The 15,172-nt window shown below is 42.7% G+C and overlaps 1 protein-coding gene across 2 annotated transcripts in view; it reads left to right on the top strand.

Moving 5' to 3' along the window:
* The window catches only part of Cep135 (centrosomal protein 135), a 62,299-nt gene extending 48,728 nt beyond the window's left edge, over positions 1–13,571 (top strand). For both annotated transcript variants that reach the window (XM_038335773.1, XM_038335781.1), the window contains 5 exons: positions 3,086–3,295; positions 4,000–4,202; positions 5,181–5,285; positions 8,411–8,547; positions 12,123–13,571. In XM_038335773.1, the coding sequence (XP_038191701.1) occupies positions 3,086–3,295; positions 4,000–4,202; positions 5,181–5,285; positions 8,411–8,513 (621 nt within the window). In that variant the 3' untranslated portion in view covers positions 8,514–8,547; positions 12,123–13,571. The remainder of the gene's footprint in view (positions 1–3,085; positions 3,296–3,999; positions 4,203–5,180; positions 5,286–8,410; positions 8,548–12,122) is intronic.
* Positions 13,572–15,172: the final 1,601 nt, after the last annotated feature.

The raw sequence follows: 15,172 nt of genomic DNA, 5'->3' as shown, positions 1-15,172 counted from the left end.
GACTCTAAGAGTGTCTCAGAAGCCACAGTGGCGCTCCCAAGGGCAGCTCAGAGGCTGGTGGGTCTTTACTGCCACCAGAAGCCATAGGACATGGGACCTAGGATTACAGCTACAGGAAGTGCCAGTGTCCCTTAGGATTAAGAAAGTGAGACCATGCTGGGAGGCCCAGGGGACAGTGCATTAGTGTCACAGATAATTACTTGAAATCGAATAGAAGTTGCCCTGCTTGATTGCAGACTTACCTGGGACTAGGGTTATGGTTTGCATCTCACACATCTAAAGACCTGTGGGCTAAAGACGTGGTCACCAGCTGGTAATGTTACTGCAAGGGGTTGGAGGCTCACAAGGAGTTAGCTCACTGGGTACATCTTTGAGAGGATGGTGGGACCTTGGTCCTTCCTTAGCCCCCTTTTGCTTTCCTTGATGCAGTGGGGCGAGTGGACTCCTTGGCCACACATTGCTCTCATGATACAGTTGCTGCCTCACTGCAACCTGGAAGTGGTGTGGCCAAGTGACCATGGGCTGAAATCTCTGACACTGAGGCCAAAACAGAATTGTCCTTCCAAATGCTTCTTCAGAATTTTTCACAGTGTTGAAAGCTGACTGACACAACCACTAGCCACCGTATTCCTCCTCCTCTCCTGTAGAGCGAGCCATCTGTGCTGTGTCCAGCACTCCAACCTGTTTTCTAGGGTTAGAGCTCAGCAGATAGAGGAAAATGTTACCCAAAGTGCACCAGAGTCATATTCATATCTTATCTAGATGATGCCTGAGGAGATGAGAGTTTATGCTGTTGTTGTGGATGGGCCAGAGAGTTGGTGCACTGGGTAAAGGGACTTGCCACGAAGCCAGATGGTTTGAGTTTTATCCCGAGATCCCACATGATGGGAAGACACAACCGAGTGCTGCAAGGTGTTCTTTGAGTTCCACAAGCACGCCTCCACCCCACAGTAAACACATTCAAAATATTAAACCTATTCAATTAAAGAATTTTAGATACTGTGGAGGTGTTTCATGCTCGAGAAGGACCTAAACTTTGGGCTTCAGAGTAGGTAGAACTGTGACTGCTGAAAAATTACTTTGAATGCCTAAGTGCTTGGGAATGTGACTTGTGTCTTTGCAGATGAGGTTAAGATTAGAACATGCTGGCTAAGGTAGAGCATGATCCAGTGGACATCCACATTTCTCTAAGATGAGGGAAATTTGGGACATGGGAGAGCACTGTAAAATTGGAGGAGGCAGAGAGATCTACAAGGCAAACACCAAACTGCAAACACCAGAGAGAATTAGGAGAGGGGCATTCAGCTGTCTGCTTCAGAGTCTCCAGAAAGAACTAGTCCTGATAACTTAGCATCTGGGTTTGCAGGCCTAAAGAATGGCTCAGTAGTTAAGAGCTCTGGCTACCCTTTCAGAGAACTTGGGTTTGATGCCCACCGACTCACAACAGTGGGTAACTCCAGTTCAAGGGGATCTGATGCCCTCTGCTGGCCTCTGTGGGCACTGCATGCACATGGTGTACAGACTTGCAAGCAAAATACACATAACATATAAAGTTTATTTTTAAGAAAAAAAGTCTCTTAAAACAAATAATGGTTTGCAGCCTCCAGATCCAAAGGGGAAGGATGATATTCAGTGTTTTTAGTGACTTCCCTCTGTTGTGATAAACACCATGACCAAAAGGAACTTAAGGACGAAAGTTTATTTTGGTCTCCAGATGCAGAGGAGAATCCATAGCGGGTGGAGGGAGGTGTGGCAGCAGGAGGCCAGAGCAGGAAGCTGAGGTCACACATTCAGCCACACACAGAAAAACGTGAGCAGGGAGTGGGCAAGACCATGACTTCTGAACGCCCATCCCCAGTGACCTACTTTCTCTAGCAAGCTTCATTGTCCCAAAATTTTCATAGCTCACCAAGAGCACCACCAACTGGGATCAGGTTCAACTGTATGAGCCTCTGGGGAACCACCAAGTCAAACCACCACACCCAGTTCGCAGCAATCCGGAATAACAGGCCTCCAAACTATAGAATGACTACATATTCTTTACTAAAGAAATGCTTCTCTGCTTGTAAGAGTTTCTCAGGAATATTCCTTCATTTTTTATTCTTTTTTATTGCTAATATTCTTCCGTGATATAAAAAAATGGGTTCTTAGAGGGTTTTGTTTTGTTATTTTATTTGTTTTTGTAGTGCTGAGGTTGGACCTCTGGGGTTCTGCCTGCTAGGAAAGTGTTCTGCCTGGGAGCTACACTACTAGCCTGCTTCATGTGCTTACGTCTCCTTTGTGTGGGGGAACTGCTGTTGCCCAGTGTACTAATATGGAAACATCAAATGGTTACTTTTCTGTAGCTGTGATGTCTAATTATCTTCATTGCACAATATTGGTTTTTAATTGGCTGATTTCTGTGAACTCTGCTAACATCATTTTGCTTTTTATTAGTGGCTGCTTTCCTGAAACACCAATGTGGAGCTTATATAAATTCATAATTATTGCATAAAATTAAAGGATAAAAAGTTTAAAGTGTGGGTTATTTTATCAGTATTTCAGTTTTTGTTCATTATTTCAAAATTACTAAAATCTTATAAAGTTGGCCAATGAAATGAGACTAAATTTAAATATGAATTCAGGTATTTAGTATTAAAATAATCCCTAGTTTTAAAACTTAGAATTTAAAAGAATGAATTGGGATTATATATAAACATATTTATTTAAAATATATTACTATTTGATAAGAAAATGCTATTATAACAAGGGATATTTATGAAGAAAAAAATCTTTAAAACAGCCGTTCATATTATTTTAGCATAATTTTCATCTTTATATCTCTAAATGTATACATTAGTTATTTAGTTTTTAGTTAGTATATTAGTTAATATGATTAATAATTATATACTCTTTCTTTTGTGAGTTAACTAGGCTTTCTTAAAATAGCACATTACTTCCTGAGAATGTTTTAGCATACGTAAGAATTAGCACTTGTTTTTCTGAAGGAAGTTTGCGGCTACACAGGCTCCTGAAGCCGTCTTCGCAGGCTTGCACTTCAAGTGACTGGATTATATTACTTTTATGTTTTGCTTTCTTTCCTCAGCACATCAATGCACATCACGCTTACGAGTCTCAGATCTCATCAATGGCCAAAGCCATGTCTCGGCTAGAAGAAGAGCTGCGACTTCTTGAAAGCGAGAAAGCAACCGTGCTCAGTGACCTGTCATCTCTCCGAGAACTGTGCATTAAGCTTGATTCTAGCAAGGACCTCATGACCCAGCAGCTGAATTCCAAAAGCCTTGAGCTGGAGAGGGTAGGTGCTGAGAGACATTGTTGGGCACCTTACTTTGTGGAGCCCTTCAGGCACGGTTTTTCTTTACGTTACTTTTTTGTGAGTTGTTCTCTGTTAGTTCATTTTGACAGCAAGGTTTCAATAACTGGATTTGGCTATGGATTCTCTGCCAAGATTTGTCTGTCAAGCATAAGGATAAACTGGGGGTGTCGTTCAGTGGTGGAGTCTTCGCCTCCGTGTGTGATGCTCTGGGTTTTGTCCCAGTGCTAAAAGGATAAAATTGGGTTTGTAATAGATGGTCCTTAAGAAATTTAGGCATTTTCTAACTGTAGATCAGGAACAAATATTCTTTTTCTGTTTAGAAGTAAAATTTGATTGAAAGATTAAACAGTTCATTTTTTTCTAAGAATTTTTATTGATAAAATGTCTCAAGGCATTTAAATTACTAATTAACTAAATCCTGGACTTCCCCATCCCCAAGTTGAGTCATAACTTTGAACAAGCTGATGTGTACTCTCACAGAAGATTATCTTTAGGGTTCACTTGCCAGGCCACACACTGAGAAATTACTGTTAGGCTCCTCTTATGACTTAAGAAACGTTTTGAAGTCTTCAACCAGTACTCAAAAATGAAACAGTTGCTGACAGTCACTATTATATTGAAAGATAAATAATTTTCAGACTAAGCCTAAATTTTTACTAAATTTATCTTTGTTTTTCCTATAGGCAATAGCAGAATTAGAAAATGTAAAATCCGAATCAGAACTGCTGAATAAACAACTGACGAGTGAGAGACAGACAATTAAAAATCTGGAGTCGCTGTTAGCTACAAACAGAGATAAAGAATTTCATTCCCATTTGACCTCACATGAGAAGGACACAGAAATCCAGCTGCTGAAAGAGAAGTTAAACCTCTCAGAGAGCAAACTGTAAGTGTCCTGGTGAAGGGTTAATCTACTTAATCGTATTAATAAAAATCAGGAGTCAGATCAGGGTAAAAACCTGGAAGGTCAGAGAAACAGGGGGCAGCCACAGTCTCCTCCTCCCTCCCCAGTCCCTCTGTCCAAAAGATCCTCTCAGGCCGGCCTTACCACGTCCTGTCTCCTCTTTCTACAGTCGTCCAAACCTCTGTGGTCAGGTAATGGCTAGCTCTGCCCTCTGGTTCCAAGCAAGCTTTATTTTTCAGAACACAAGGCATCACTCAGCATCCTGGAGCAACCTGTGTGGGGAAGTGTTGACCACAAGTGCCTTTTCACCTCTTGTACAGCAAGGGCACTGTGAGAAAGTGATACAAAATCACTGTACCTGACTTTCTTGTCTGATATTTCCGGACATCCAGAGGAATAGCTCAGGAGACTGTGGTTTGAAGCTGTAGATGTGTAGTTCTTGCCCCCAAGGTGATGCCATGGGAGAAGGAGGGAAGGAGTGAGCTTCAGGGAAGAACCCGAGTTTGATGAGTGAGCGAAGGCATCATTGGGGGAAAGCTTGTCAGGGTGAGAGATGGGAAAGGCTTAGTCTGGTCTTCATGAGTGTGGAGACCAGAGACGATGTGGTCCTGGAAGAGAAAAGCCTGGGGTAGAGAGCACGGAGGAGAATGGGCTTTTTGCAGGGACTTGGGGAGTTGAAAACAGTGTTCTTCCTGAGGCAAGAGGCAAGGCAGAACCACAGAGGGTATTTCACATCCTGTTTCTAGTTCCTGTGTCTGCTGCGCGTGCAGCGCGTGCTACCAGCTCTGTAGCTGGCAGTAAACCTACAGAGTGCAGAAGAAGCCCCGAATCTGAGAGGGCCACGTTGGAAAGCCAGGGTCCTTGTCTGTTCTTAGCATCACCTCCATTTGAATTTGCACTTGATTCTACAAGACGTGTCATTCATTTCTCATTGATGGGGTCTTTGCATTTGTTTTTAAGAACTACCCAGAGCCGAGAAACCACTATGCTTCGAGCTAAAGTGACACAGTTGCAGGCCGATTATGATACTCTGAAAAGGCAGATTTCAAATGAGAGATATGAACGGTAAGACTTTTTTTGACATTAAACAGCATTCCTGCATATCTTCTAGCCTATTAAAAGAGTAATGTGACTTGCAAATAGCAAGTTTCTTTAATATTAATACATAAAATAAATTTCTTAGCTAATTCTGTCATAGGTTCTGTAGGAGACAGAATTCCTGCAGTGATGGAAGGAGCGCTGCTGTAGACATGCTCCTTGAAGCATTCTGCAGGTGACAGTCGAGTCTGGATGGTGACAGAACTAAGGTCCCTGCAAGAGCCCCCAGATATAGTGCATTTGGAAGCACATTATCATGAGATGATAGTGATCATGTAACAAGTGTAGCTAGCAGTTATGAGCTGGGCACTCAACACGTGTCTGATTATCCCAGTTTCTGCCTACGTGATCACACTTGTACGTGACAGAGCCATGGTTTAAACACAAATGTATCTGTTCAGCCCAAAGCCCTTAACCTCTGTAATGTATTCCCTGCTCCCTAATTATTTTCATGCTCGTAGTTCAGTTAATTTGCTTCATGTTAAAACATTGAGTCCCTAAATAGTACAGATGTGAGACTGGCTTTAGCAGGGAAAGCACGCCAGATGTAGTAGCTCGCACCCTGTGTCCCAGCATTCAGGAGGCTGAGGCAGAGGGATCATGAGCTTAAGGGCCGCCCTGGGAGACAGTGTCCAAAAAGAAATGAATTACAATCAAAGTCTAATTTGCAAGTCAACAGCCAAGTTATATTTTTCTGTTTCTCTTTCTTAGACACCCGAGGTTTGTCCTCAAGTTGGCTAAAACTGCCTATTAGATCATTTAAAAAATTTTATCTTTCCCCTTTGCATCCAAACCTGAGTGATACATTGTATTAAGTCCACAGGGGACCCGCTGTGATGCCAGTAGTTGTTGCTTTAGATAGAAGTGGGCTTGATTAGCCGCAGTGGTGTGGAAGCCATGGTGATTTGTTTGAACTTGGAAGTAGGTAGAGTGCTAGACTGTGTGTAATAAATAGTTCTCCTTCTTTAATTGTGGCAGGAAAGTGGGCTCTTTTACCTCAGTCATGCTCTCTATGGCCTCAGAGAATCCTTGGGCCTCTAAAACATGTCCTTCCTACTCTTTACTGTCAGACGAGTGACATGCTCTCATGGGCCCTGTCACCCCACCCTCAAGACTGAACCTGATTCTTATGGGTAGGAAGAAGCAGGAAAATAATCTGGTTGTTCCACTACTTAATCCCTCAGAGGCCACAGTACACTAGCAGGGTCCTGTGTGTTTGTTTACATTTCTTGGAGTGAGGGAGAAATTGGAGAGGAAAAAGCCTTCTATAAGTTTCTCTGACAGGGTAATATTGAGGAAAGAAAGGGTTTGAGGAACCTCTCTAGGAAGGAAAGATGTACTGAGTAGCTCAAGAAAAGGCCCAGGCTGGAGACTGTGGAGCCATAGAGTAGACGGTGGACACTGGCAGACTCCAGACACCAGGAAAGAATGTGTGACGGGGAAAGTGGGCTCTTTAATCTCAGACGTTGGGAGATTGGAGCACAGAGAAGGCTAGAGCTGCATGCAGAGAGATGAGGAAGGAAGCGTCCGACATGGAAGCACTGAACTGAGCCTTCATTGACAAGTCAGTGACATACAAGTGATGCGTGATTGCCCCATACACAGACATTTACATGCTTTAAGTTGATACATGCACACACACGAGAATGAATGTAAATAGCATGTGCCAGGCATGACGGTGCACACCTGTAATCCTCGCACTCAGTAGGCTGAGGCAGGAGGATTGTGAGCCTGAGGCCAGCCTCCTCTACATAGCAGAAGACTATCTCAAGAAGCCGATAAGAAGTCTGTAAGGGCAGCGGTAGAATTTTATTGACTTATTGGGGATGAATTCCCCCTCAGCTGGAATCACTAAGGACCGTGTAACCAGGCCCTGGAGACCAGCACGGATGTGAGAACAGGCAGAAGCAGAGCATCCGATAAAGAACTAAGACATGGCTGTGTGGGCAGAAGGGGAGCCAGGAAAGGACGAGGCGTGAAACTGAGTTGCTCACTGGTGCCGGATGCCATAAACGGCGTAAAGACAAGGAAGCTGCCTGTCAACAGAACACTTGAGAAATAAATTCTTAAATATATTTTAAAACATAAAGAAAAAAGTAAGCTCTTCCAGAATCACTATTAATATCTTTAATTTAACATGTAGTTGTATATTGGTTTTTGGTTTGTTTGCTTTGGTTTCGTTTTTTGAGACAAGGTCTCTCTCCTTCGGCCTTTGCCTCCCAAGTGCTGGCATTACAGACATGAGCCACCCTGGCTGGCTTATGTGGATTTGTATATTTCTGAATGTATACTTGATATCCTACATTTTTTTTTGTTTTTTTTCGAGACAGGGTTTCCCTGTAGTTTTTAGAGCCTGTCCTGGAACTAGCTCTTGTAGACCAGGCTGGCCTCGAACTCAGAGATCCGCCTGCCTCTGCCTCCCGAGTGCTGGGATTAAAGGCGTGCGCCACCACCGCCCGGCTGATATCCTACATTTTTTAGTAGCTATATTGTGAATGTTTCTAATATATTATTTTGTTGATGTCCTAATGTTATGACGTGGATGTAGCATAATTGCTTTGAACAATTTCTTCTAATACATATTCTTTTAACTGAAATATTTTACATATTCCTGAAAAAATAAGCTACAAATTGGGACTGGAAGGACGGTCCAGTCGTTAAGAGCCCTGGCTATTTGCCCAGAGGACCCAGTGCCTACATAGTGACTCCGCCATTTTCTCGTTTCCACAGGCACCAGGCTTGTGTGTTGTGCATGGACATGCATGCAGCCAGGCAAACACCCATACATATGAATAAAAATCCTGCAGATTTGATAAAAGTATATAAGGCTAAGCCAGGCATCCTATCCACTTGGAGTCCCAGCTATTTTGAGGGACTAAGGTGGGAGAATCAATTGAGCCCCTGGGTCTAGGATAGCTTGGGTAATACAGTAAGGTTCCATTTCAAAGACAAAACAAACTAAACCAAAATGAGGCTGGTAGAAATGCTAATTACATTGGTAGGTGTTACTTAATTGACTAATAACCCCAATAGCCACTTTTTGGCTTTGCATGGTGCTTACGTAGAATCTCTTCTGTGATCTTCACCAACAGAGAGCGAGCAATCCAGGAGATGCGCCGGCATGGTATTCCTATGTCACCTCTGAGTTCTACTTTGAAATCTCCTATACAGTCTCCTGAACATATAAATGCATAGTTATCAGAAAACTATGTATCGGATACTAAGACAGGTAAAGCTAATTTGTAGTTGTAAAAATTTTGGAATTGTCATCCCTGTCAGAGAAAAGAGATGGCTTAGAGAGGGGAACTACCTGGAGCAATGGAAATGTTCCGTGTGTTAGTGGCACGGCAACTGAAGATGTGATCCATGCGTTTCACTGTGTGTCAGTTGTACCCAGCTGAAAAGGGAAGGGTTAGGAATGTGGCTCTATTAATATTAAGGAGTGTTTGCCTTGTGTGCAGCAACCTTGGGTTCATTCTTAGCCCCGCAGAGGAGTTGTAGGGTTGGAATCAAAGCAAAGTGTTGATGGAACGAATGGCGGGGCTGCGTCCCGCCACCCGGCTAGCTTTACCCAAAATAATTACACGGAAACTGTATTCTTTTTTTTTTTTTGGTTTTTTTTCGAGACAGGGTTTCCCTGTAGTTTCTAGAGCCTATCCTGGAACTAGCTCTTGTAGACCAGGCTGGCCTCGAACTCAGAGATCCGCCTGCCTCTGCCTCCCAAGTGCTGGGATTAAAGGCGTGCGCCACCACCGCCCGGCTGAAACTGTATTCTTTTAAACACTGCCTGGCCCATAGTTTCAGCCTCTTATTGGCTAATTAACCCATATTTAGTAATCTGTGTAGCACCACGAGGTGGTCGCTTACCAGGGGAGATACCTGCGTCCATCTCGGAGAGAAAAAGCATGGCAACTCACTATGGCGACTGCTTGAAGCGTCTGCCCAACTCTGCTTCCTTTCTCCCACAATTCTGTTCTGTCTACTCCGCCTACCTAATTTTCTGTTCTATTAAAGGGCCGAGGCAGTTTCTTTATTAGCCAATGAAATTAACACATAGACAGGTAACTCTCCTCCATCACAAAGTGCTAGGAAGTATGGGGTGACACAGGGTGATATCAATCAAGTACCAGATTCAGTGTACAAATGACAGCAGATGAAAGTGGGAAAGGCTTTGAGACAGCGGGTGAGGCACAGTGCGCTCCATTCGGCAGGAATGGGAGGCTCTAGGGGGACACTGTGGGAGAAAGATTTGAAAGGAAGGATGGGGCGCACAAAGTCTGTGGAGGTGAAGTTACATGCGGATGTAGACTCCACTCTAACTCAGAAGGGCCCGAGTCTGTCTGGACTGAGGTGGATAGAGAGGAGTTGAGTGAACACTCTGTCTGTGATGGTCCTGCCTCTCCGCTGTGTCTGAGCCACACAGGAAGTGTAGGGACCAGACAGAGAAAGAGCAGTAAGAGTTTGAAACTGTGTTCCCAGTTCTTAGGAGGTGGAAACAGGAAAGTCAGGAGTTCAAAGTCATCTTCAGCTGTATAGTGAGCTTGAGGCCAACCTAGGCTACATGAGACCCTGCTGCATGCAGACCATCAAGAAAAGGCGCTGTAGGAGGCTCACGGGGACAAAGAAAACATGTTACCTCCCTTGGTTCTAGCCTCAAGCTCTGCTCTGAAAGCAGCCATCTTCAGTGTTAAAGCCTAGATTCTTTTTCGTTTTCGGATTTTATCAGTGCAACTGTGCATTCCTGGACTCTTATTCTCAGTGGTGCGTTGGTGAGATCCAGGCACTGATATGTGTGCTCTGGGAGCTTATTATCGCTGCACAGTGGAGTACCCTGATGCGCCCTTACACCATTAGTTTACACTCGGCTTGATGGGCATTTGGTGGCGCTAGGAAGAGCGCCCTGAGTATAGACTTAGGGCTGAAATTGCCGAGGTCACTCATGTCCAAGCTTCCATGGACGTGAGGATCTGGTCCCAGGTAGCTGATGTTAGGATACCTTCAGCTGAGGCAGAAGTGAAGGGTTGGTAATAATTCCTTGAGATAGCCTGAGTCAGTCCCTGGCTTTGACAGATAACGACTGAAGAATGCAGACTCACTGACAGGAATGGCTGAGTCAGTTTCTTGAAAGTGTGCATTTCTTTGCCTGTTTTAACAGAAGTGCTGTGTGTAGAAGATAGTAAGCATTTCCTCAGAGGCTCAAAATTCCCATTAACAAGCAGTGATCACTGCTTTCACATCCTGAGACCAATGTTCAGGGTCCTTTTCTCATGGTGCCCGATTGCTACTTTTTGCCTCAGTGTTTACATTCTTCCAGCATCGACTTTTCTCTCTCACCTTGAGTGCTGCATCCTCACTGAACCTGGAGCTCACTTTTGAGTCAGATTGGGCTGCTCAGCGAGCCCCCGAAATTTGTCTTTTTTTGTATTCCCCCAGCTCTGGGGTTGCTCAGAGTCTGGCTGGTGTGTGTGTGTGTGTGTGTGTGTTTGTGTGTGTGTGTGTGTGTGTAGCTCCACTGTTGGGACCCTCAGCCCTGCTCTAGGCTCCGGCTCTCCACACCCTCACCGCACTCCTTCCATTTCCAGAGTTACAACCCTCCTGGTCTATGTGAGTTACAACCCTCCTGGTCTATGTGAGTTACAACCCTCCTGGTCTATGTGAGTTAGAAAACCTTTACAGCTGTTAACAGTCACAACTTTTAATTTTGTAGTAATTGACAATTCTCAATGTTCCAATTTGTTTATTAGCCAGTAATCCATTTTTGTAGATGTTTCTGGGTGATGTCGCTAAAGCTAATTTTAAAGGATTTCTCCATTGAGCACTCAGAGACAAATTACACATGGAATCGTTTCTCAGATTAGTGTCTCTCTAGTAGTAAAATATATATAACCCAATTTTTGCTCTTATTTTCTTTTTATTAACACCACAGGAGATAGGAAAGCCTGTTTTTCCTACTGCCACACACTCAACACAACCCTTCTGGCAATTAATTCTCCATTACACAGCAACTAGGTGTACTATAATTTTCATTCCTTTAAACTGCTCTGCCTGGAGACAGCGCCGGATCCCATTGGTAAGGGTCGGCCAGCAAGACTCCTCCCCTCACCAGGTGCCAAGTACAGCCCCAGGTGGATGTGCTTCTGACCTTCCTGCTGTTAAACCTAGGTCCCACAGGTTTTCCTCCCAGGGTTGATGGAATTTACCAGGGGCTCAGATTACCCTACTACAAAAGATACCAATGAATGGCCAAACAAACACAAAGTGCAAGGAAGTGTGCATGGCTTCCATTCCCTCCCCAAGTACAACTTCGAGTACGCAGCTCTCTGGAAGGTCTCCAACCCTACCCTTGGGCCTTTACAGAGACTTCAATACCTGGCCTAGCACACTGACACATCACTAGCACTGGTGACTGGGCCCTTGGCCTTCCTCCTCTACCCAGCATCAGCTGCCTGGTGGGCAGCCCCTCCCCTAAAGTCCTCGGCCATTGGTCTTCTCATCAGCATCCCAGAATCACCCTACTGCTCAGGTTCTTCCTGGGAGCCCTGTGCCTGGTATGGGGGGCGGGGCAGAGACCAGCTGTGCATTTCTTCTTGAATGACAGTGTCACACAGGCACCCGAGGACCCTGCATCAGCAACCCCAAGTCATGTTCTTATTGCCTTTGTCTGCACGTGGACTGGTGCTCCCTAAATACGATGAGATTTGGGAAACAAGTTTTTATTAGAGACTAATTTGAAACACCATTGAATTGAGTTTTTCTTTAATATGTTGAGTAACTTTATCATTTTTCTCTTCATTCACTTTTCAGATAATGGTTTTCAGTGAGTTCCTACATGCATTTTTGTAAGAGCACAAGAGTAATGAAATATTGAAGTACTTGTTCCTGCGAATCATGAACAGTGACACAGATTCTACCTCTGTCAACCTTTATTTAAATCAGTGGATATTTATGTAAAAATGTTTAGTTTAGAAGAGCCCTACATATATATTTTCATATATGTGAAAAACAAAATATGTATTAATAATAGTGCTTAACTGATGTGATATGTGTATTTTTATTATTTACAACTAAAATTACTCCTTAAAATGTATTTATACTGTGAATTAATTTAATATACTCACATTATGCTTTTAATAATCTGTTTCTTATTGAGCCATAATATATGCATGTAAATATTCCTCCCTTATTTGGATATGCTCGTTTTTCATACCTGTGTGTATAGCCTGTAGCATGATCAGCTAAGAGAATGGTCCATTTGATGCTTTTCTCTTAGGTAGCATCAATCCACATTTGCTGTCTGTCATCCAGGGGAATATATTTAAATATAGTCTTAATAGCACAACTCTATTTTTTAATAAAAGAAAGAGTTTATTTGAACTTATGGTTCCAGAGGAATAGAGTCTATCAGAGAGAAGTGTCAGGCAAAGCAGGAGGAGCAGGAAACTGAGTGATCCTGTCTTTACCACAGCACAAAGAAGAGAGTGAACAGGAAGTAGGGAGAAACTGTACTCTGAAAGCCCTTCCCCCAGGAACACACTTGCTCCGGTAAGTCTGTTCCTCCGAAACCTCCTCAAAGTGTTCAAGTATCTCAGCCTATAGGGTACATTTCTCATTCAAACCATCATATTTTGTAAAGCCAAAAATTTACCTGCTAACATTTCTCTTTTTCCTGAGATGTTTTTGTTATTTCTGAAGCTTCAGATCTACTGGAGATTAGTAAGTTCAGCTACTTGCTTGAAAATCATTTATATTACCATCAACTTTGAAGAACATTTCCCTGGATGTAGAATCCTAGTCTATAGGACAGTTTCCTTCATCGACCCTTTTAAAGAGATAACTTTGTTATGTACCTAGTGACCTCACTAGCAGAACTCTTGATAAAGCAGTTATTGCCATGTGTAATTAATTATTCCAATCTGGAAGAACTATGGTGGAAAAAATACATTTATCTGATAGACCTTATTATTTTGGCTCTTCCCATGATACAATATTTTATTAGAATTAAGTTAAAATATATTCAGAGTTTTGTTAAATAATAAAATGGAAATTTTAGGCATTTTTAACTAATTAAATTCCTCAACATACTAGTCTAAAATTTCAGAATATGAAAGTATGTAATGTAAATGTAGAAAAACATTTTTGTTAAAAGTCCCATATGTATCTGATAATACCTATATGTGGCCTGTAACCATGTGTAATGCAACTCAGTCTTTCCGAATAATATGTAAACACCATTCCTATGCCATATAACTGAAACTCACTGTCAAGGTTGTCATTGTAAAGAATTTAGGTGTGTTCAGAAGTCCAAAATAGCGTGTGAGCCTCAAATCCTAACCGTGCTTCAGTCCTCTTCTCAGACTCGGTGTCCTTAAGACCGAGAGAGAACTTCAGAGTCAACATAGACAGGTGAGAGGTCAACCATGAACAGCATGTTGTTTCTTCTTGGATTACTAACGTGGGTTTTGTGTTCGTGTCCGTGGAGGCAGGCAGTGTTCTTGTGTAAGGAGTGTGCCTGGACGTGCAGGGCGCCCCTGGCAGTTGTTCACCTCGTGTTCGAGTGCAGGACAGCTTACTCTCCCACCATCTTTGGGATTTTATCCATTCTATCTCCTTTGAGTAAATTCATGTTTTATAGCAAAATGCCAAAGGGCGGGGGTATTTGCATTGTCGGTGGAAAATCTTTTAATAAATACACATTAAAAAAAAATTGTCCCCACCCTTTCCCCCAAATCAGCAGCAAGACACACTTCATTGGTGTTCATTTTTAATGTTTTCTGTAATTATAAATGTGTCATTCTCATAATTGTTATTTTATAACCATCATGCTACAGGTTTTTAAAAAACAATTTTAATTTAAAGTACTGTGTTTTTTATAGATATTTATACTTTTGTTTTAAATAATTTTAAATCATGGAACTTAACTATAGATTTAGCAATAAACATTCCTATCAATTTGCCCTCTCTTTCTTTTCAATATGTTTTATAATTTTGTGTTAGTAATATTTTTAATTCTGAAATTAAGTAGAATTTACTGAAATTGGACTTCATCATGATGGGGCTTCGGAAAATCCTTTAGCTTAGGCGCCAGCCACCTTTTAAAATAACTCATTCATTTCCACTTAGTTCAAAATATAAGTTCCTATTAGGCACACTGTGAGCAAAATGCATTAAGGTGTGTTTTTACTTACAAAGTCTCCTCACTGTAAGTACTTTTTATGGGCTGTTGCCCTAACTCAGTGACATCTTTCCACCTCGTTGTAATTTGTCACACACTTGTGCCTTCTCCCGCATTTAGGAGAGTCTACCCGTGGCTGTCGCTGGCGCTAGATAGCATCAGTCCTTTTGTCTCAGGGTCTTTGGGGTCTGCACATTGTAGTTACCTGAAGGACTTAAGGAAAACCTACGCATGAACACATGCTATACAACAAATAATGAGAATTTCCACGAAGGGGGCACAGTCTTGCGCTTGATCGGGTTTGCAGGACTAAGCATGGACGACCTCCTAGGAGAGGGACTGAAATATAATCAGACAGTGATTGGTCATCCCCATAACGGTCATGCTACTGTTGTATCTGTGGTACATCGTGCCTGGTTGAGTAAGACCACTGATGACAATCCTCCCTCAAGAGCCTGCGTAGACAGCACTGATGACAATCCTCGCTCAAGAGCCTGCGTAGACAGCACTTTCCACTGTAGCCATAGAATTTCAGCGTGTTCTTTTCTCATTTTCATTCAGTTCCAGGACGATTTTCATACCTTGTTGACTTTGTGCACGTAATTTCTCTTGCTGCTCACTTGTAGTGTTATTCCATTGTGATCAGCTATAATTTAAGGACTTACTTTAATTTCCTGTATCT

The sequence above is a fragment of the Arvicola amphibius genome, chromosome 1 (genome assembly GCF_903992535.2).
Source record: "Arvicola amphibius chromosome 1, mArvAmp1.2, whole genome shotgun sequence".
In the NCBI taxonomy this organism is placed as follows: domain Eukaryota; kingdom Metazoa; phylum Chordata; class Mammalia; order Rodentia; family Cricetidae; genus Arvicola; species Arvicola amphibius.
The sequence above is the reverse complement of the archived record's forward strand: the minus strand, read 5'-3'. Positions and strand labels throughout refer to the sequence as shown.